Genomic DNA, 23,854 nt, shown 5'->3' on the forward strand with positions numbered 1-23,854 from the left:
TCAGCACACATGCAGAGCAGCAACAGACTCTGACCTGTATGTCCTGTTCTGCTCCTCAGCAGCCCTGTTTGTCATCAAATTGCCGGAACAGAGAAGGTCTCCAGTCAGAGGCTGTGTTGTTGCGGCCCGTCCTTAGGAATGTTTTTGTACTTACCTTGGTAGCAAGCAGAATTTTTTTTTCGGTTTCAGGTAATGGAAACATCCCAGAACAATGGAGCTTGATAGGAAAAAGGAGTTCATTATTCTAGAGGAATATATTGACATGACATTGTTCGGTGATTATTTTCCCAGTCATCTGCCTTTTTTCCTCACGTCACTTGATGGGCATCCGTGTAGAGGAAGCAGGCTAGGTGTGATTACTCTTTCACAAATTCGTGTTAAAGGCTCATTTGGTTTGATTTCCACCCTGAATGGATTTCAAGGATACAAAACTGAATTTTTGGCTAAATACTACTGTCCTTTCCCTTTTCTGATCTTGCTGTTATCTCTCATTTTCTTAAACATATAAACATGTGTACATATAGCGTTTTCATAAGAGGAATTTAAACTTCTACTTTAAAAAAATTATGAAAGTAACATCCTTATGGTAAAAACACAATTGATAGAGACAAGCATGTAGTTAAAAGTCACTTTTGACTTTTAAAGGGGTTTCTAGGCTCTAGGAAGTTTGCACGGTTTTAGTTCTCTGTGTTATCTCCAAGGTCAGTTGATTTCCACACAAAAATAGGTTACACATCCCCCGATTCTTGCCTGGAGCCACAGAACTGAAGAAAACAGTCTCTGTGAGACTGAATTGTGATTGGAGATTTGCTGCTTGGAGAAAATAAGTTCGGGACCGTTTGAACGCAAAAGTCGGGGGATCGCGCACGTAGAGACCGCGTGAGCCAGGATGTGTGCTCCTGCATTGCTGCGGGACTCAGGCTGAAATTACAAAAGTATCAATAGTCTGTTTAACCTGCCCATCTGAGTTGGTAATCTAGTAAATAGGGGTTAGAATGGTGTGTCCACGCCTGGCTAATCTACAGAATCGCCTGTGTCAGTTTAAAAGGCAGTTTACTCTGGGGCCCCACTCTAGCCATAGCTAATGAACCGGGACCCTCCAGGGTAGGATCCAGGAATGAATGAATACATACATACATACATACATATGTACACACACGTACACACATATTTTCAAAGAGCCTAAATTCGAGGATGTGGAAGACCCACTCTCAGGAAGCTTGCGCTGCTCTCTTCGGGGTCACGTTGCTTGGCCCTGGCTTGCATTAGAGATGGTTCCCTTTATTTCCTGCATTTGTTTGAAGTGATGGTGTGAGGATTTGTGTCAAGGATTGTAGGAAGGGTTGGCTGAGTGTTAAATGCATTTTTCCAAGGTAACCATCTAATTGATGTGGTTTTGCTTTAGGCCATTCAGAATTCCCCTTAGAGGATTTTGAACTTTCAAGCAGAGGTTTGTAAGAAGAGGCTCAGCAGATCAAAGGAGCAAAAAATAACCAAGCTTGGGTTTTTTTTTAAACTCCTTTATTGTAGCCACCAAGTTTATATGCCTCCCCACTTCAGCTTCCCCAAGTGTCTGTGTGGTTTTAGTTTTGCTCCTTTTAGAAGACACTTTCCCTGTGTGTTGCTCAGTTGCTGGGCAGCCCCTGGGCAGGCGCCATCCTGGAGCCCTGATCTGCACAGCAGAGGAAGTGACCTGAAAAGAGCCTTTCCATGTCCCACTTGGGACGTGGATTGCCAGGCACACGAGGCCTGTGGAAGGGCCGAGGCCCGCAGTCACCTGCCAGAGCGTCTTCGGAGGAGCTCTCAGCCTCTCCTCAGGGGTTGTTGGTGGATAGGCTGGCTGTAATTGTATATGCCCTCTTTAGCACTTTGGGCGAGCTTTGAAAAGTTAACATGATGGAAAATTTCAAACACATGCAAAAGTGCAGGGAAGAGCGTAACGAACTCCCGTGGCCTCATCACTGTGAACGTTTTGGTATAGTTCTCTTTCATGCATATTCCTACATGTCCACCGACCTGAAGTCCTCTCTGGAAAATGTAGGATTTAAAAAATAAGCTTAAACCTCAGCTTCCATCTCAAGAGACTAGCCAAAAGGAGAAAATGAAATCAAAGCAAGCAGAAGGACAGAGAATATAAAAGAGCAGAAATCAATGAAATAGAAAACAGAGCAGCTGCTCAGAAAAGTTCCCACCTTGAAGGGAAGTGGATTAGCAGAGAGAAAGGGGAGGACATCCACTCCATTTATCACATTTTAGCAGTCTGGTTATATAGTGCTGAGCAGGCATGAATGGTATGGTAGAAAGAGCACTGCACGTGTAGTCTGGCCTGGCTTCTGGGTCTGGTACTGTCTCTAATGGCCCTGTGATCTTGGGCAAGTCACTTAGCATCCCCACGACCCCTGCAAAGTGTAGACAGTGGTATCTTTCCTACCTGCCTTGCAGGGTTGTTGAAAGGTCAAATAAGAGAGTGCATGTGAAAGTAATTTACATAAAACAGCTGCGGAAATGTGGAGTGTAAGATTTGATAAGGAGAAATTTGGAATTACTAGATAAACTGAAGCTTGGGGGTTATATGTCTGGATCTTATTAGCAACAACAACACCAAAAAGCTTAAAAACTAGTTCCAGTCACTCTGTGGAATGTTTCGTAGCTTTTTAAAAAAAAACATAAGTGTTTTTCTGTGCCATTAAAATTTATATATGGATGATTTTTTGGTGGCATCTGCCAGGGAAGGACCCCATCCTCATAGAGGACAGCGGGAAAAGCAAGAGTCCAAAGGAGGGGCTGGAGGTAGGTGGCAGGCCTCACTGGGTCAGAACCAGACAGTTTATCACGTGGAGCCCAGCAGACACCGGAACCCAGGCTGGGGCTGCTGCTTCCCCTACACCAAGTCCCACAGGGTGATGGGATGAGCCCAGACGATGGGCACGCTTGAATTGGGTTGGTCTGCAGCCGAGGGACCAGGGCCCCAGGGCTTAGCACCTTCCACAGCAAGCAGCAGACAAGCCAGCACTCCCCTGGGAGCCAGCAGGTCATGCTGCGGTCTCCTTGACCAACCAGATGTGACAAAAGACGTGTGGGGATGCTGGGGCCCTATGGTGGCCTGCCTATGCCGAATGCAGTGTAATGTGGTGGCGCCCCGATGTGATTAATTGTCCTCTCTTGTTGGTCATTTAGAAGTTTCCTCTCTGTTCCTGTAGCAAATAACCCTGTAACATCATTGTTGGTAAAACTTTGCCCACATTTCTGTTTCTTTTCTTAGGCTAGATTCCTGTAAGTGGAATCACTGGGTCAGTGACTAAAAACTTTTTTTAGTCTCTTGATATGTACTGTCAAGTGATTTTCCAGAAAGTTCTGTCACATTTACGTTTACATTTCACACTAGTATATGATGATATTTGTTAATTTATCCTTCCAAACATTGAATTGTTTTTTTGTTTTGTTTTGTTTTTGCGGTACGGGGCCTCTCACTGCTGTGGCCTCTCCCGTTGCGGAGCACAGGCTCCGGACGCGCAGGCTCAGCGGCCATGGCTCACGGGCCCAGCTGCTCCGCGGCATGTGGGATCTTCCCGGACCGGGGCACGAACCCGTGTCCCCTGCATCGGCAGGCGGACTCTCAACCACTGCGCCACCAGGGAAGCCCTGAATTGTTTTTTAATCATTCGTTTTTTGATGTAACTTTTAAATATTTTTTTCTCTCTCTTCTCAGTGTTGGTGGGGTAGCTTTATTCTAAGACCTTGCCTAGTGCTCATATAAATCAGAATGGGAATTATAGCAGCTTCTTTCCCAGGTCATTTCTTGTTAATTTAGTCAACAGATGTTTATTGAGTACCAATTAGGAGCTGGGCACTCTGTGGGTCTTGGAATTTAGACGTGAACAGAGTTCTCAGGGACCTTGTATTCTAGATGGAAGGAGAACTTTGACCTTTAACCAAGAAAAGGAGCTGCTTTTTTCTGGGTATGTTTCATCCAGCTGTATTCTCTGTTGAGCTCAGATGAGGGTTTCTTAAGAGTTAATTTAGGGTGAGAACTCATCTGCTTCCCACCTTGTGTTTACTGGACACAGACCAGCTGTTGAGCTTTGTGTTCCTGACTTCTCAGCACTCCTGTGCCCCCTTGTGACTGAAAAGGGCTTTTTATAGACATCTGCATCCACAAATTGTGTTAAAGACTTTTGAAAGTGAGTCTACACAAACCACAATTTAATTCTGAACAGATAGGTTTTAGAATCCTTTTCTGTACAGATAGGGAGGACAGTGCCTGTTTAGGGACTCTCTGGTAGAAAGAAGCTTAAACTTGGCTTGATAACTTTGTCTTTTAATACTCTTTCCAAAGTGCATTGTTTGGGAGTTCCCTGGCAGTCCAGTGGTTAGGACTCCGTGCTTTCACTGCCAAGGGCCTGGGTTAGATCCCTGGTCAGGGAACTAAGATTCCACAAGTCGCGTGGCACCGACAAAAAAAAAAACAAGAGCAAAGCGCACTGTCATGAATTTTTCATCAGTCAGCCTTAATTTTTACCCTGGCCACCTTGTGCCTTGGGCAGATTATCTGTCTTCTCTAAGGGGCACAGACTTGGGGGTAGCGACACAGTCGCACCTGCCTTGCAGGGCATTGTGAAGGGTCCAGTGAGGTGCTCTGTGTACATCAGTCAAGGGGGTGACATGCAGCAGGAGCCTGGGGAGTGTCTGCTCTGAAGGCCATCGTCAGCGGACATTCTGGAGGACTTGGTAGGGCCTCCACAGCAAACTAGGATACCAGCGTTGACGTTGAAACATCTTACTTAGTGGTAACAAGTACATTCATTTCCATTTATCTTTTTGCTACAAACTTTTCTGATTCCCCCTTATTGTAGTTTTAAAAAAAATAACTTTATCGAGGTATAATTTACATACAATCAACTGTATCTATGTGGTGTACAGTCTGATGAGCTATATTTGACAGATTTGTACACCATTGAAACCACCATCACCGTCAAGATACAGAACATTTCCATTGCCATGAAAAGGTTCTTTACGTCCATCTGCAGCCCATCCCTCCCGCTACCCCAGGCACCCTGGATCTTTTTGTCACTACAGATTGGTTTGTGTTCCCCAGCATTTTATATAAATGGAATCATACAGTGTTTTCTCTACTGTGTCTGGCCCTCACTCAGCATGAAGTAATTGAGATCATTTTTGGGATGTCAGTTTTTTCTGTTTGTTTCTGAGTGGTGTTCCATTGTCTGGATGGACCACAGTGTATTTATCCAGTCACCTGTCATGAACGTGTGCATTGTTTCTGGTTTGGGGCCATTGTGAATAAAGCTGCTGTGAGCCTTCATGTAAAGTCATCGTGTGGACATGTTTTCATTTCTCTTGGGTTAATATCCATGGATGGAATGGTTGGCTTGTATCGTGGGGTTTTCCTTTTCTCCTAAAAAACGTTTTATTTGTAAAATGTAATAAGGAATGGTATGTACAAATGGTATGTAACTAGTTTTAAAATGTCTCAGAGAAGCTTTTATTTAATGTGAGAATAATATGCAAATCAGTGAAAGTATGTTTTAATATGTTATCATTTTGCATCAATCAAAAAAAATACTGGATTTTCCTAGAAAAAAAGTGACATAAAACTTGAAACAATCACAAAGTAAATGCTAACTTTTTTTTTCTGTTCTTGTACAAAATCACAATTTTGTACTTACTTAAAATTGGAGAGAAAGCTTCACACAAAAATATAGAAGTATAAATTCTTGCAGGTGGGCAAATGTACCCAGGAGCACAGCAGAATCAGGCGTGAGGGCAGGGTAGCCCTCAGGAAGGTTCTCTCAGCATTGTGTGCCTGCGTCTCCTGTGCTTTCCCTTTGCAGAGTTGCTCTGTGTGTCTAGGTAAGCTGCTCCCTGGTAACTCGTGGCTTTTGTCCATGATGTTTGTGAGACAAACACAACGTAGACAAGCCTTCGATGGTCACTTTATTCCTCTCCCCCAGTGTAGCCAGAGGATAGGCACTCTGTCATGTCATCAGCCAGGCCTTTGCCACCCACTAGATTGCTTGCACCACTGCCACTCAAAGTGTAAATCTTCTTTTAAAAAGGGGGGAGCGAGTGTTAATATTTTTTTAAAAGGGATTATTCTGTAAAATATTTTTAGAACAATTCTGTTGTTTAGGGGGTTTTGGTGTTTGAACTACCAGGCAGAAAGTCTTCTACTTTGGAGTTAAGGTATTAATTAAAGGTTATTCTAAAGATTCAGTGATTTATGTCCCCAGACAAGTTAGATGGCAGGAGTTAAAAGTAATTTATCTTAAAGTTGGCAAATTGGTCCTTTCATAATTGCGGTGTGGCAAACCACCGATTTAGTCCACTTAGTACCTTGTTATGTACCGTTTTCTGTCCTGATTGTTTGTACTGCTTAATTTAATGGTTGTCGTCTCCTGCAGGATTCCCTCAGGTCATTGTGTAAACCCCACGTGTGAACTAGGGATGCCAGCAGCCCTCTGAGCCTTCGTTCGCAGTCTGTCAGCCTTCGGGGTGGGATGAGAGGTTTGGCCCCAGTGTCCTCACACTCCTGGTGACTCTTGTCACACAGCTCACTCAGGCATGTGCCTGAAGACTTCAGGAAAGGAGGAGTAAATCTTTGGGGAGATTGGATAACCCCTGAGTGTACTCTTTTTCTTGATGTGTTCTTGGATGTCTTGTTTCCCGACCAGGATTATACATGACTTTTTGGCAGGACCGTCTTTTACTAAACAAGAAGTTTTGTATTCTGCAGAACTACCTTTAGCTTTGTATTTAAGTAGGCATTTTACATTTTCAATATAGGATTTAATCTGTACCATCACTTTGTGATAAGAGCTTTGTGACATTACCTCCATTTACTAGGTCACAGTTACAAACTCATTGATGTGCTTTTGCAAAGTTCTCAGTTGTCGTCTTATTTGACAGCATTATTTGTCCTGATCATCCCAAACCAGTTAATTGATGATAGAGGTTTTCCTCCAGTTAGATACATTTTAAAGGTAATTTCTATGGAAATTGATATGAAATGCATATGATAAAGCTCTTTCCTTTCCAGTGGGAGAGAGCAATGAATAACAGTCCTTTCTTTCCCTTTCAAGTTCTGAACTGCTGGAAATAGAGAAAGCAGTCAGAAAGTGGAGATCAAATCACCAGCTTTATAACTGGTGCAGAGAGGGCGTCCCCCTAACTCCAGGCATCTGGGAATAGACTGCAAGTTGTAAAGTAGGTCACATTTCTCCCTCTTTCTTCCCCCTAATTGGATCTTCTGAACATTTGGAATCACCATTCGGTATAACCAATAGCTTTAATTAAGTACTGCCTATCCTCTGATGTCTCCCGAGTTTATACAGCCAGTCCTCGTCATTTGTGGATCCCGTATTTGTGAGTTTGCCTCCTCACTAGAATCCGTTTGTAACCCCAGATCAGCACGAGGGTGGTGCTCTCTAAGTTGTGTGTGGATGTGCGCAGGGCAGTGAAAGATGCGGGTGGTCCACCACGGCTCCCAGGGCCCTCTACCTCCCCTTTCAGTGCTCAGGCCTTAAGCAAGGGCCCTGGATGCACTCTGCTTAGTGCCACGTTTTTGCCCTTTCTGCTGGTGATTTCTCTGTTTAAAATGGCCCCACGCATAGTGCGGATGTGCTGTCTGGTGTGTTCCCCAGGGCAAGAAGGCCGTGGTGTGCCCCACTGAGAACACACGCGTGTTTGATGAGCCTCCTTCAGGCATGAGTTCAGTGTCAGTGAGGTGTCCTGAAACAAGCATACGTGTTGATCCTTTGAGGAAGTGGGATCAGGGGCTCACAGGAACCTAGTCCTGTATTTCCCCTGGGGACCTTGGTTCAGTGTTCGGCAATTCAGGGTTAGCAGCGACTTTCTAGGACGTAACTGCTTGAATTATGAGGACCGACTGTACCTCTAGCCTTCTTCCTCCCCCTAAGCTGCAGGCTCGGGTGGCTCACTGCCTCATTTGTCATCCCCCCGAGATGTCTGAACGGGGCCTCATGCTCAGTGTGGCACTGCAGAGCCCCCAGCTGTCCCCATCCTAGGAAACAGCATGTCTGCCCGTGTGGTGTGCAAATCACGTGTTGAGAAATCAACCCTGATTCCTCCCTTTCTCTCGTTTTCCACATCCAGTTCCTTAGTAGTGCTGTCGATTCTACTTCCAAACACGTTCTAAAGTTCTCTGTTTTTCTCTGTCTCTCCTGCTGCCACGTGAGTGGAGGTCACTGGCATTGCTCCCCGGATGTGACTCCAGCTCCCTGTGTGGACCTCACTGTGCCCCCATATCCCATGCTCTCCCCCTTCTGGGCACCTGATTAGCTGTCCCTTTTCAGGTGGACCCAGAGGGTTTGTGTGGGAGCACTTGGTGTTACTCCGGGTGATGGTAGATTCTGCAAACAGAGACCTGCCTCCAAACCTGGTAGGAATATTTTTGAGACTGGAAGGGAGGGGTTTTTTTAGGGAAAATAAACATCTGGACAGTGGTTTAAGAGCTTGAAGATCTTGAAGAAACGCCTCTTCAATAATAGATTATTAGAGTTTCCTTGTTTGTTTTGTATTTTACTGAAACCACCTGCCTTGTAAAACAAGGAGATTAGATTTTAGATAAAACCATGGTTTCCGATTAGTTTGTTTTTAAAATCAGTGACAGGTACCAAGAAGAAGTTTGGACTGGCTGCTCGTGTGGTACTGCCTTCCACCTCCTCTGCTCTGGCCCGTGACACAGGGTGGGCGTGGTCTGTCTCCTGCTCCTCTGTCATGTGATGGCTCCATCTGCAGGGCCCTGGCTTCTTTCTTTTCACTGGTTCACTTTGCTCTCTGTCAGCTGAGTAAAAGGATGGGTGGAGTGCACCGATTTTGTAACTTGGTCTTGTGGTTTTACAAAGAAAGGGGGTGATGTATAATTAGTAAGGCAGAAAGGGAGCGAAGGAAACAGGAAGAGGATATACAGTGCTTGTGCATCAGAGTAGATGTCCAAAGCAACGAAGAGGGGGGCAGGCAGGCTCCCGTGTTCCCCAGCCTTATCTGTCCTTACCGTTTGAGCTGTCAGAGAACTTTGCTTTCATACACGCTTAAATTTCACACCATGATGGCAGTTGTTTCCATATTTATTGAAGGCTGGCCATTTTTCTCCCAAAAGTTATTAATTGAATTTGGTTTAGAAGTACACAGAACACCACTCCCCTAAGTAGTAAAAGTACCAGAAAGATCATTTCTTTCTTCCTTTTTTTTAAAAAATTTATTTATTTATTTATTTTGGCATGCGGGATCTTTAGTTGTAGCTTTCGCACTCTTAGTTGAGGCATGCATGCGGGATCTAGTTCCCTGATCAGGGATCGAAGCTGGGCCCCCTGCATTGGCAGCGCGGAGTCTTACCCACTGGACGACCAGGGAAGTCCCCAGAAAGATCATTTCTGGAAATATCAGTTGAATTTATCTTAAATAGCTGGTACTTGTCATGTATTACTTTACTCCAGTTAAAGAGTGAACTTGCCTGATAGCTTAGTCACCATTGTCCCCCACAAAACCATAGGCTTGTTTGATCCGTGAACATTTTCCTTTCAACCCAGGACAGCGTTAAAACCATCCATTCATCATGCGGTGGGTGATGAGCATTACACTGAGCTGATGGAATGCCTAACGTGATTGCTCCGTGATTACCTGCGAGGATAGAACGCTGTTTCAGCAGACACTTTTCATCTTTGAGAAGGGGAGTCTTAGTTCACAGAATCATAAAAATCATAAAATTAGAGGGGGAACTTAGCATGAATCTGAGTCAGCATCTTTAGTTTGTTTCCTGTACATGGCGTGACAGTGAGAGGGTTGTGGGAGGAGGTTCTGGAACTGGAATTTGAATAGGTGGGATTCAGGTAGAAAAATAGAAAATATTTTAAAGTTTATTTTATCTCAGTGATACAATATATACACATAGTTTAAAAGATCGTACACCACATAAAAATTTACATGCATGCTTTTAAAAAATTAATTAATTAATTCTTGGCTGCGTTGGGTCTTTGTTGCTGGGTACGGGCTTTCTCTAGTTGCGGCGAGCCGGGGCTACTCTTTGTTGCCGTGTGCGGGCTTCTCATTGTGGTGGCTTCTCTGGTTGCGGAGCACGGGCTCTAGGCGCGCGGACTTCAGTAGTTGTGGTGCGCGGTCTCAGTAGTTGTGGCGCATGGGCTTAGTTGCTCTGTGGCATGTGGGATCTTCCCGGACTAGGGCTTGAACCCGTGTCGCCTGCATTGGCAGATGGACTCTTAACCACTGCACCACCAGGGAAGTCCCTCTGCAGACTTTCTGTTGACCACGACGCTACTGAGCCACATGGTGTTCTGTAGTCATTCTGTCTTCCTGGTACAACTCTTTGTTTTCCCTGGAGCTATTAATTGCCTCAACTTTCCCTTTGCCTGGTTTTCTTTGAAATTATCAATTGTTTTCTAAAATACTGCAGCTTTGTCCCAAGCTTATCTATGATGCTTTCTATCTGCTTAAGCACATCATTCAGTTGTGTCCCCCTGGACAGTGCACATCATTTTTCCGCTCAAGTCTAGATCAGTTGCTCGTAAGTCTGCTGTGCGGCCTTTGTTTCCATTTCCCCCCCGCCCCCCAGAGTCATTGGGGATTACCTCTCTGTTCGATCACCTTTTCCTTGGTCTGTGTCTTTCCTGTTTTCAGTTTACCTTAAGTTTACAGAAGCATATTCTCTAGAAGTTTCCTAGGAAAGGGTATGTGGGAGGTCGGTGTTCTGAGTTTGCATGTTAGAAAATATTTTGGTCTGTACTTAACACTTTTTGGATTTGGTATAAAATTCTTCCAGTAAAGTTTTCTTCTGATTTTAAAGGCTTTTTTTTTTTTTTTGCTTGTCCATGCGATTTATCCATGTTGTTTCATGTAGTTATAGTTTGTTCACTTTTACAAATGTATGATATTTTATTTTATTTTATTTTTTTTGTGTGGTATGCGGGCCTCTCACTGTTGTGGCCTCTCCTGTTGCGGAGCACAGACTCCGGACGCGCAGGCTCAGCGGCCATGGCTCACGGGCCCAGCTGCTCCACGGCATGTGGGATCTTCCCGGACCGGGGCACGAACCCGTGTCCCCTGCATCGGCAGGCGGACTCTCAACCACTAAGCCACCAGGGAAGCCCGATATTTTATCTTTTGAGTATGCCACAATTTAAAAAAAAATCTGTTCCACTTTTAATGGACATTTAGGTGTTTTCCACTTTGGGGTTATTGCTACAAATGCTGCTGTGACCATTCACATTCATATTTCCTGGTATTCATGTGAAGGGTGTATCCCCAGCAGCATTTATAGGAAACTCAAGTCTGTTAATAGCTAACAGATGCTGTTAGCTATTAGTCTCTATTTATGCTTTATTTCATAAGCAGTTTGATAAAAAGACCAGAATTCAGCCTTTACGAAAAGTTTCTTACTGGTTCGTATTTGTATTTTATAAACTTATCTATAAAATACAGATATTTTATATCTGTATAAAGTGGAGAGGGGCTGTCTCCTAGGCAGTTTCAGAGTTAAGGGAACTCACTCTAGATGACTTCCTCACTTGGGGTATCTGGTCCCTGTGCCCGGAGTGTGCATCCCGTCAGGCTGGGGGAGCACATGGAGAGTAGATGGGGGCGAGGGCACCGCCCCGGGAGGGCCCCACTGGGCTTGGTGTTGGCAGCCGTGGTTGGCATGGCTCCTCCACTCTCCCGTGTCCTCAGCTTCCTTCATCGTGGAAGGGGATGGTGATGGTGGTGGTAGGGGTGCCGCCTGATCTCCTCCAGGGTTGTTTTGATGCTCAAGAAATCCTGTATTTCTGTGAAAATACCTCTCTGTCTCTTTGGAAACTGGTACAGCTTTTCACAGTTACCTGACTGATTATGGTGCAGTAGCACGTGTCCCTTCAGTTGGGGTGACAAGACCTCAGGCTGTCTAGCAGCTCTGTGAGCCTGGTTCTTGTTTGGAATTCCACATCTTTTTGTCTTTGAATCTGCATTTCCTAGGTCTCTTTTTCTTGCAAACTTCTCTCCAGGTAGGTTTCCTGGCTGCGAAGAGAATGTGCAGCCCGGCCAACACAAATGTCATTCTGTGACTTTGGGTATAATGCCCTTCCTCTCCCACGCAGTGCCTGCTCACCCCAAAGGTCATCTCTACTTCTTCCTTTAAGATTGTGGCCACAAAGCGGTACTTGAATCTCCCCGGATCTCCTCCTAAATACCAGATAATGCCACTGAGATTGTGGGTTTTCTCAAGTCTCTCTCCGTTATTGGACTGCTCACATCCCCATTGTCCCCGCCTCTCCCAGGGACTGATTTTTGGTGTTCTTCCTCCAAGAACTTGGAGCACCCGGCCCTGGCATCCTAGTGCTGAGCAGCGTGAGTGGTGGTTTAGGTGACCGCTACTGCTGCCACCACCCGGGGCCTCCAGAGGCCTGTGCTCTCTTCACCTCCGGACCCCAGCACCCAGCTAGTGTGGTGCTCAAACTGAACACACAGTAGAGACCCAAGTCTTTTTTGAGTGAATGCAGAGTACTAAGCACTTAGAGTTTTCAAATAATGAATACTGCGCGTGTGAGCAGCAGCTAGAACATGGGGGGCAGGTATCCTAAGGGTACTGGGCTCTTTCAGGTTGAAAGTAAGAGACCCTCAGGTTACCAGGTGATGAGACTTTCTCCTAAATGGACACAGGAAGTGGGAGGTTCAGCCGCCACAGTCGCTCTGGGTCCCGGAGCTCAGGTCTGTTCATAGGGAAATGGCCTTGGGAATCCAATCTTGTAGAGGGTGCCTGTTTAATTTCATTAGTCCACGTGGTGTGGAACAGGAAGTAGGAGGTTCAGAGGAGAATATAAATGCATTTCACACACCACAGGATTTCGGACAAGAGAAGCCTGTGTATGGTGTTTTTGTTTTGGGTTGGGGGGAGTCACTGAGGTTCAGCTTTCACCTCTGTGATGCCTGTTCTGACCACCACATTTAATACTTTAATAACTGCTCCCACGCACGCACTCCTGATTCCTTCTTTTCCACATAGCACTTACCACTTTCTAGCGTGCTAGTTAATTTATTATTTATTGTGTATATTGTTTGTTGTCTGTGTCTGCCCATATAACATAAATTCCCATTGGCTATTACCCATTCCCATAAATTAGTCACAGTGTATAGACAAAGGGCAAACCAATTTTCTTATAACAAAAAACCCTTCAGAAAATGAGAACTGCTGAATATCACCAGAGCATGGCTTGTATACTAGGTAGAACATGACTTTCTTCTTCTGTATACATTCAAAAGGTAATTTATTTGCAAAAATGGCTAATTGTAAACCCTTTAACAGTCTTCTCATGTAGCCAGCAGAGGGCAGCACAGACTGAATTGACCACATCCAGGCATTTTGACTCTATTTTAAACGGCGTTTAAAATTGCCGCAGCCGCTTACAGGCGTAGTTCGATGGTTATCAGCGTCAAGTTGAGTATACTTCTTGCTCATTTGTGAGTCGTACTGTTGCTCCTCTGTCCTTGTGGAGGAAGATGTTTCTGTTTATTGCGAATATGTCAAGTCCATGTTTTCTAAAGCGTACACAACACGTTTCCAAGTGTGATCATGACGGCAGGTGTGAGTCCTTTGGGGCATCGTTCCATTGTCACCAGGAAGTGGGTAATCATTTATTTACCCGGGCTTCTTCTAGGGATGGTGCTGCCCTTACCCACTCTTGGAGGGCTGGGTCCAGGTGCAGATTCCTCCACACGAGGGTCCTCTCTGAGCGTCTCGTGATGTGTCGACCCCCTTCTCAAGGAAAAAAATGCACAGAAACTCAAAACCACATGTTTTTTCAGTTTTATGGCATTGATAGTGGATTTTCTTCACATAGAAAATAACACCAGATTTTGTGAAGAATTGCACCTTTCTCATTTTTTTCTTGCAAAAGGTAATGACTCTTTTTGGAAAAAATTGAAATTCAGATTGTATACATAAAATAAAGGCTAAAAGGGCATGGTTTGGGCTTTTTTTAAAAAAGTATCTAATTGAGCTTTACTTTTGATGATAAAACTGCCAAAAATTCTGCCTCACGAAGTACGTACTGGCAGATGTGATCAGGTGCAAGGTAAGTGCATGTCCAGGAATTTTTCATTTGAATTCTCTGCGACACACACGGTATTTCTTTTGTTCTCAAGTCTTTTTTGTGCAATACTGATTTGATGCTGTTTGTGTCTGTGAGGAAAAACAGTACAAATCCATGTTTTTCAGCTAATCCAGGAAGTAGAAGTAACCTTTAAAAGAGTTTTGCAGTATTTCCAGGCGACTGGATTTCTGTCTGTAGAAGGTTGAGGTCTTTGTCACTTTCCACCCCAGCTTACAGATGCACTTCTGGGGGTTTGAGGACACTCCCGTGATTGCATGCTCTAAGCCCCTCTCCTATTGGCAGCTTATCAGGAAAGATCTAAGCTGCAGAGAAGGAGGCCATCAGGAAGCAAAACAATTTATCTCCATATCTCAGAAAGACTTCAAGGCACCATGGGCCTCGGAGAATAGAGATACGGAGTGAGGCTAGAAACTGGAGGGTGGGTTGGAAGTCATGGCAGGCAGTTAAGACTTCTAGTTCTCTTCCATCTCCTGTAGCAAGGCGATTTCTCTTCCCCTTTGGTAAAACATGAAGATGAGCCTGTAAGGAAACTGAGTGAAAGTCTGTGTACTTACTTATGAGCTCCTTACCCTTTCTCCTCTACCTAGCTTCCCAGATGCTGCTGGCCAGGTTTATAGCCCACATAGCTCAGGTAGGAGGTTGGAGATCACTTCTTTAGGTCATTGTCCAAGAAAAAAGAACCTACAGAGTCCTACATGTGGGGTATCCACATGTTACTGCTTTATTATTTTACAAAGACACCCACCACTCAATAGGTCACAGCTACTACACAGAGCTTTTAATCGGGTTGTCAGTGCCTCTCTCTTAAATGTAAAGGAACAGCCTCTGTTTACTAGACATTTGAGGAAAATCCCCAAACATTAACAACAGAACAGAACAGAGCAAACAGAAGAAACAGGTCATGGAAGATATGGAAGAAAACCTTATAAACTATATACTTGGGACTTCCCTGGTGGCGCAGTGGTTAAGAATCCACCTGCCAATGCAGGGGGCACGGTTTTGAGCCCTGGTCCAGGAAGATCCCACATGCTGCAGAGCAACTAAGCCCGTGCGCCGCAACTACTGAGCCTGCGCTCTAGAGCCTGAGAGCCACAACTACTGAGCCCACGTGCTGCAAATACTGAAGCCCGCGTGCCTAGTGCCCGTGCTCCGCAACAAGAGAAGCCACTGCAACGAGAGGCCCGCGCACTGCAACGAAGAGTAGCCCCTGCTCGCCGCAACTAGAGAAAGCCCGTGTGCAGCAACGAAGACCCAACACAGCCAAAAATAAATAAATAAATTAATTAATTTTTAAAAAAAGGAATCGTGTTTAGAAAAAAAGAAAGCATAAATATTAAATGATAATTGAGTTTTTTTAACACAAAAAAAGGATTATCTCACTAAAGGCAGAATATAGCATACTTTCTTCTGTTTAACTTACAGAAGGAACACATTATTACTATGTTCTGGGGTGGGGGAAGTGCAGAACATATAAAATACAAAAATAAAAGTCTTTTTTTTTTTTAACTGCCTACATCACAAGGTTAAACAGTGTGTGTTTTTCTACAAGTTTTTTTTTTTCCAATTAATATGTCTTAGAGATTTTCCTATGTCAGAGCACATAGATCTACCTCAGTTTTTTTAAACTGGTACATTCCACAGCAAAACCTGTACTATACTTTCATTTTGTACTGATGAAACTTTGTTTCCAGTACTTTGCTGTCACAGGCTGTGTGCAATCAACATTCTTCTACTTCTATCTTTCTGTACCTGCAGAAGAGATTCAGAAACGCTGCAATACAGAGTCAACAGGTCTGGGCAGCTAACTTTTTATTTTGAAAATTTTAAGACGTGCAGAAAAATTGCAAAAACATGGAGTTGCCATATGCCCTCTACCCAACTTCTCCTAAGGTTACTATCTTACATACCACAGTACAGTTATTAAAACCAGCGAATTAACACCAGTACAATACTAATAAGCAATCTGGCAATCCTACTGGAACCTCACCAGTTTTCTCACTAAGGTCCTTTTCTTCTGGTCCAGGATCTAATTCAGAAGACCCCACTGCAATTAGTTCTGACCACGACAGTTCCCAGTCCTGTGTATCATGACCTTGATACTTCACAGAGGACTTCTCGGTTATTTTGTAGAATGTTCCCCAATTTGGATTTGCCTGCAGTTTTCTCCTGATTCAATTGAGGTTGTGCATTTTTGGCAAGAATGAGGTTGTGTTCTTAGTGCATTGTGTCAGGGTCCATGATGGTGATGAATCCTTTTACTAGTGATTTTTTTTTTTTTTTTTTTTGCGGTACGCGGGCCTCTCACTGTTGTGGCCTCTCCCGTTGCGGAGCACAGGCTCCGGATGCGCAGGCTCAGCGGCCATGGCTCATGGGCCCAGCCGCTCCGCGGCATGTGGGATCCTCCCAGACCGGGGCACGAACCCGTGTCCCCTGCATCGGCAGGCAGACTCTCAACCCCTGTGCCACCAGGGAAGCCCTTAGTGATGTTAACCTTGAACATCTAGTAAAGATGAGTCCACCAGGTCTCTGTAAGTTTCTGTGGCTGTCTGTCCTTTTGTGATTCCTAAGAATCTTGTTGAGAGATGCTCTGGGGTGATGCGGATATCTGTTCCTCGTCATCCTTTCTCACCCCCCAATTTTCGTGTCAATGGCTGGGTGCTTCCTCAAGTTGGCTCCTGTGTCTTTCAACCTGTCCCCATCATTCTTTGAGCACTTCCTCACTTCCTGCCATCACAAGATTTTCCAGGCTCATTTTGTATTTTTCCCTACCCAGCCCTGGAATCAACCATTTCCCCAAGGATCACAGGTTCCTTTTAATGGGGAATGATATTTAGAAACCAAGATCTGGGCATAGGGGCGTACTGTATAAACATTTTTAACTGGGACAGACATTACCAAACTGCCTTCTGAAACTTGGCACCAACTGCTCCCCACCACACACTATGAGAATGTCCCCTTCCCCACAACCTCACCGATGCTCTTCAGCACTCTGGTAGTCTACTGGCTATTGTAATTTATTCTGCCCTGTTTATTAGGGTTATTGGCTGTCTGTCTTTCTTCTCTGAATTGTTCATATCCTTTGTCCTATTTTGCTACTGTTGTTTGTCTTTTTATTGGTTTGTAGGTACTCTTCATATATTTTGGATAGTAATCCTTTGCTTCTAAGTGTTGCAAATATTTTCTCCAGCTATACTGCCAGTCTTACCTTTTTTGTGAGAGCTTTTGTCATACAAAATAGAATATAAATAATATATTTATATATTAAGTTTATTCATATGAAGTCAAGTTGGTCAATTGTTTTCTCTTTTATGACTTCTAGGTTTTTGTGACCTGCTTACGAAGTAATGTTCCTTTGCAATAAAATGAGAAAAAATTCACTTAAAAGTGTACATATGTACATATGTGTACATATATAGGTATATATAATATATACTTTTTATATTTACATACTTATATTTGTCATTCTATACTTAAAGAAAACAAAAACCTCCAGATGGATTATAGGTCAAAGTGCATATACATATATAAGACACACTTTGACCTATAATCCATCTGGAGGTTTTTTGTTTGTTTTTTTAAGTATAGAATGGCAAAGGGAACCTAAATGTTTTCTGAATAGTCAGTTGTCATCACCATTTGTTGAAGAGCACATCCTTTCCCTGCTGATCAGTACAAGGTAGTGACTAAAAGCGCGAGCTGAGGAGTCAGCTGCTTGGGTTATAGTCTGGCTCCACGGCTCACTAGCTATTTGCTTACTCTCTCCATGTCTTTTAGTTTTTTCATCTAGGAAATGGAGAAATTTTTCCCACTTAGTAGGGTTATTGTAAAAGTGCTTAAAACAGTGCAGACACCTAGTAGACACAGTACATGTTAGCTATTATTATAGACTAAATTTGCACGCACACATTGGTGTGTCTAGCCAATGCTGTCCAAAAAAACATAGTGTGGGCCAAATACGTAATTTAAAATTTTCTAGTAGCCGCATTAAACAGCTAAAAGATAAATGGTAAAAATAACCTTAATAGTATATTTTATTTAACCCAATATATCTAAAACATTATCATTTCAACATATAATCAATATAATAATTAAGATACTTTGCATTTTTTTGGTGCTAAGGTTTCAAACTCCAGGGTGTGTGTTACACTTAGAACATACTTGAAGAACTCAGTAGTGGTTACCACACGTGACAGTGCAGGGCTAGACTAGTTCACGACTTGGTTGTATATTCTTGGAACAATATCACATGTGTACCTGCAAGAAAATTACTAAAAGAACTGAACAGCCACCCATAACTGAAAAAAATCTCTTGACAAACTAGAAAGAGAAGGAATCTTTTTTTAACATGATAAAAGGTATTTACAACTTAGAGTAAATGTTATATTCTGTGGAGGAATGTAGAAAACTTTTCCTTTAAGATGGCGAAGAAATGAAGGGTGTCCACGCTCAGCAACCTCACTGATGCTGTGCTGCAGGGTTTTCTAGCCCAATCTTTCTCAGCCACGGAGCCTCAGGAGAATTGGGCCCGAACGCTCTAGCCAGGGAAATGGGGCAAGAAAAAGGGCACAAGGATTGTAAAGAGGAAAAAAAGGAAACGATTATCTCACAGGTGGATTGACTGTCCATATAGAAAAGGTAAAAAAAACCTAAAGATAAATTGTTAGAATCATTCACAGAGGTTGACAAGGCTGCTGTGTACAAAGTCAACATATAAAGCACAAATGCATTCCAATATATTAGCAACCAACAGTAATTAAATACCTGGTGATAAATCTATCAACAATGTGCAAGAGTTTAGTGGAAAAAAATTCTAAAATTTTATTGAAAGACTTGAAAGAGGACCTAAATCCATGGAGAGAGAAAGTGCACTCAGGACCCAGCACACTCAGATGTCAGTTTTCCCAGAGGACCTACAGATTCAATGTAGATTTGCCACTGAAAATCACAATCCCAGCAGGTTTTACTTGTCTGTTTTGGGGGTTTCTTCACCGCAATGAAGAGTAGCCCCGCTCACCACAACTAGAGAAAGCCCACATGCAGCAGCAAAGACCCAATGCAGCCAAAAATAAATAAGATAAAATAAATAAATTTATATGTAAAAATAACTATATACTTAAGAGTCTCAGAAATTATATTACTGAAACAAGAACAGGTTGCTATCAAAAAGGAATATTCAGAGATTAAGAGTGAGTTCTTGCAAATTAAAAATAGCAAAAATAGAACATTCAGTAGATAGGTTGGAAGATAAAGCAGAGAATCGTCTTAGCTCAGGCTGCTATAACAAAGTACCACAGGCTGGGTGGCTTAAACAACAAATGTTTATTTCTCACAGTTGTGGAGGCTGAAAGTCTAAGATCTCAGTGCTGGCCTGTTTAGGTTCTTGGTAAGGGCCCTCTTCCTGGTTTACAGAGGTCTGTCTTCTCGCTGTGTCCTCACATGGCAGAAAGAGAGAGCTAGTTAACTCTCTGGCCTCTTCTTACAAGGGCACTTATCCCATCAAGGTGGCTTCACCCTCATGACCTAATCACCTCCCAGAGGCTCCACCTCCAAACACCATCACATTAGGGTTTCAACATATGAGTTGGGGTGGGTGGGACACAAACGTTCGGGCCATTGCAACAGTATTTCCTAGAAAGCAGCTCAAAAAGGAGAGGAAAAGTAGGAGTGAAAAGATAAGAATAGTTAAAGGATTCACAATGGAGGTCCAGTGTCTAACTAATAGAAATTCCAAATAACAAGAACTGGAAAAAAACAAAGGACAGGAATTTATTAAAGAGTATAAGACTTCAGACATAGGTTCTATCTGGTGGCTAACATAACGTATGAAATTTCACAATACTGAGTGTAGAAATAAGGTCCTAAAAGCTTCCTGAGAGGGGAAAAAGGTCTCATACAAAATATTGGGAATCAGAATGGTACCATCACTACCAGCAATACAGGAAGAGGAAACAGGGAGTGGATGCCTCCACTATGCTGAGGAAACATGACTTCACTTAGAATGCCACACCCAGCCAGACTGTCAGGTGTGAGAGAAGAGACATGCAAAATTCACAACAATGACCATGAAAACCCACCCCTCCACAGCCTCTCTCTGTTAGTTGTTAGAGAACGTGCTCCATCAAAATGAGCAAGTAATCCAAGAAAGAAAAAAAACATGGGATCAGAGACTCAGGTCCAGTGGTGGGAAATGTCCGGGGGAGTGCTCGGGGTGGTGCCCCGAACGCGGGCCTCAAGAGCCACAAGACCAGGCTGAGTGGGAGCGTGGAGGTTTCTGGAGGCCATCTCAGAAAACAGACCGCTCGGTGCGTTTGACAGTCTTGACGGTTGCATAGCTTGGTAGAGAGTCTGGCACGAGCAAACAGAAACAAACAAAGGACACTTAGTCCATTCTGTGGTTATTTTAATTATAGTACATTATATAGCTGAGTTGTGAGCAGTGTTTATGGGAATACTAAATACTGATTTAACCAGAAATGTTTGTGTAATTATACTGAGTGGGCGTGTGTATGTGTGTGTGCACGTGGGAGGGGGGTGGGGGTAAAAGGCGAGTCTTCATCTTCCATGGCGGGCAGTTGACGTCTAGAGGTGAAAACTCGAGAACAAGTAGTGTAACTAGTTATTTCAAAACAGGGAGGTGACGAGCAGAAGAAATAGTCGAGAGACCTACGTCTGTGAAGCATGATTCGGGGGGTGGGGAGTTGGGCAGGAAGCCGTGGTTTTCTGTTTTTAGCCTTAGGTACTGTTTGCTTTTCATATGATGTGTGCATCTTTTGCTTAGAGAAACAAACCAGGCACGGTGGTGGGAGATGAGCCTGGAGAGGCGCAGGGTCCCAGGAAGGGTCTTGAAACTGTGGCGATCACGGAGCTGAGACTTGGTAGGCAGATGTCAGGCCATTGAATTCTTCAGGGCCGGCTCCTGGGGCCTTTGGTTTGTGTTGTGCCCTCACAGCTCCACTCTCTGTGCTCTCCCTGGTCCTCTGGCCCTGTTGGATTGCGTAGGAGACTGGTGGGCCAGGGGACAGTGAGGTCAAGGTGTCTTCTCCCCACCAGGTAGCTAAGGTCGGCTGAACCCTCTACCTGCGGTCCTGCCAGCGGCCTCCCCACTCCGCTGCCCAGCAGGCCTGGCCTGGGTCAGGGCCGCCCCCTCTCACTGGCCCTGCTGCTGCGTCTCTCCCTGTGGTCTCCCTACACTCCACCCTCACTTTTATAGACAGTCCCTCTCTTCTCTCCAGACTCCCACTCTGAGTGCGTCTCTTTCTCCTTGGGATTGTGACTGACGTGGGTATTGCGCTGAGAAGAAGACTTTTCCCAGAACGTTACATGAATATTCATGGAAGCTTTCTTTCAGGTTACATCCTGATAAACCCATCATAAGTTGAAAACGTTGTAGGTCAAAAATGCATTTAATACACCTAAACTGAACATCATAGCTTAGTGCAGCCTACCTTAAAGGGGCTCAGAACACACACAGTTTGTTCTGCCCCCCTGCAGTGGGGCAGAATCATCTAACACAGAGGCTGTTTCGTAATAAAGTGTTGATTTTCTCATGTAATGGCTTGGATACTGTATTGACACTGAGAAACAGAGCAGTTGTCTGGGTCCAGGATGGTTGTAAGTGTATCGGTTGTTCACCCTTGTGATCATGGGCTCACTGGGGGCTGTGCTCACTGCTGCTGCTGCCCAGCATCACAGGAGAGGATTGGACCGCATACCGCTAGCCCGGAAAAGAGCAACATTCAAAGTATGGTTTCTACTGAATGCGTGTTGCTTTCACACCATCATAAATTCGAAAAATCATAAGTCAACCATTGTGGGACTTTCCTGATTGTCCAGTGGTTAGGGCTCCGTGCTTCCACTGCAGGGGGCATGGGTTTGATCCCTGGTCGGGGAACTAAGATCCTGCATGCTGTAAGGTGCGGCAAAAAAAAAAAAAAAAAAGTCAACCATTGTAAGTCGGGGACTGTCTGTATACTCATCTCTTGAGGTAAGTATATCTCGAGGATAAATATGGGAATAATTCCCTTAGACTTTTTTTCTTTCGGCCTCTAAAATCTGCCTTCTACTTTTATCCTGTGACCTCACAACATACTGTAATGATTACGATCTCTTAGTCATGCTCTTGGGAAATGCGCTATTATCTCATTGTGAGACAACCAGGGGTTTTTAAGTGATTCCATTCTAGGAGGGTACTTGGGAAGTGAAGAGAGAAACGCCAGCTCTGTCTGCTGCTTTGGGTGAATCTGAGACCAGAAGTGCCACTGTTACTCGTTGGACTCCAGCCTCAGACTGCTTCCAGGGAGGAGGTGGTTAACCTCTAGGAAGCTACTTGAGCTTGACTTCAGGAACTGGGTGGTGGCCGCGAACTGGGAGTGACGCTTCTGTGGCTGGAGGCTGATTGGTCCAGGAGTGCAGCCAACGAGTTCCGTGTCGGTCCAGGAAGCAGCTCTGAGCTGTCCCCGTGGCTGGACAGCTCACAGGTATTCCTGCCCCACCCTGCCCTGCCTCCCAGGGAGTCTTTGCTCTGAGTTCTCCTTTGAAGAACAAAACCCAGCAACCTTCAGGGTCCTACTGTGACAGAAAAGATGGTCCTTAAAACCAAAGAAGACGATGGTGAGTTCCAGTCCTGGCTTGGGTATATGGGGTGGGGTTTAAGTAGCTCTTTTGATTGACATGTGAAATTCTGTGATGACAGTTTTACTGCCTCTTGAGGAGTAGCAACTGAGAGGCTCTTGCCTCTGTGTGTGTGTGTGTGTGTGTGTGTGTGTGTGTGTGTGTGTGAGAGAGAGAGAGAGAGAGAGAGCGCGTGCAAGCCAGAGAGATTCTGTGTTTTTAAACTGAAGATGTCCCCCAGCCCCCACCCCCACTCTTTACTTTTCATTGAAGACCCCCCTGGGAGCGTCTTGGTGGCACGTGCCCTCCTACTTGGTGATGGTGTCTGATTCCGAGTCTGAGCAGCAGTCTTAGAAGCTCTGCAAGTTGCGTGTACACCCAGAGTGTGACACTAGAAAGGAAAGATGTTAGAGACCAGGTTGAAAGTATCGGTGAGGCACAAGATGAATAATAACCATTTTTATTAAATAAAAATGTAACAAAGAGAATATCCATAGTTATTTGATCTTCCTCTTTTGGTATTAAGTAAAGACTGTTTGAAGCCTCGTCAGGTCTGGGGAACTTCCTTCATCTTCTCCACACCCACACTGTAAACAGTGAAGCTATGAGTAAAGGGGTGACAAATTTTGTGGATTATAAATCCCAAAAGCTTTTGCAGAAGAACTGGCTTAAAGCACCCTAGGTCAGGGCTCTCAAACGTTCTGAGGTTAAGTTGTGTGTGTGTATGTATGTTTTCTTGTGATGCTTTCATCAGATGGCCACGTTTGTTTGCTTTTTTGCTGTACGCGGGCCTCTCACTGCTGTGGCCTCTCCCGATGCGGCGTACAGGCTCCGGATGCGCAGGCTCAGCGGCCATGGCTCACAGGCGCAGCCGCTCCGCGGTATGTGGGATCTTCCCGGACCGGGGCACGAACCCGTGTCCCCTGCATCGGCAGGCGGACTCTCAACCCCTGCGCCACCAGGGAAGCCCTGGGGAATTCATTTGTTCTCAACTCCTGGCTCGGAGGCTTGACTGCTGCTCTGAAGCCGCTTGGTCCCTGGTGTCCTCTGAGCCCTGGGCAGGCGTGGCCACTGTGGCAGCATGTGCTACCACCACAGGCTCGCACACC

At 44.5% G+C, this 23,854-nt stretch overlaps 1 protein-coding gene across 3 annotated transcripts in view; it reads left to right on the top strand.

The window, feature by feature from the left end:
• Nucleotides 1-23,854, top strand: part of CYTH1 (cytohesin 1) — a 78,522-nt gene that overhangs the window by 12,756 nt on the left and 41,912 nt on the right. Inside the window, exon 1 of one of the 3 annotated variants that reach the window (XM_022589454.3) lies at nucleotides 20,685-22,745. The exons of 1 other annotated variant lie outside the window; for it this stretch is intronic. In XM_022589454.3, coding sequence (XP_022445162.1) covers nucleotides 22,718-22,745 — 28 coding nt within the window. In that variant the 5' untranslated portion in view covers nucleotides 20,685-22,717. Of the gene's footprint in view, nucleotides 1-20,684; nucleotides 22,746-23,854 lie in introns of those variants that run through there. One more of the 3 variants, XM_022589456.3, reaches the window with a different exon arrangement.

The sequence above is a fragment of the Delphinapterus leucas genome, chromosome 19 (assembly GCF_059928025.1).
Source record: "Delphinapterus leucas isolate spDelLeu-1000000601 "Yukka" chromosome 19, BTC_Dleu_Yukka2, whole genome shotgun sequence".
In the NCBI taxonomy this organism is placed as follows: domain Eukaryota; kingdom Metazoa; phylum Chordata; class Mammalia; order Artiodactyla; family Monodontidae; genus Delphinapterus; species Delphinapterus leucas.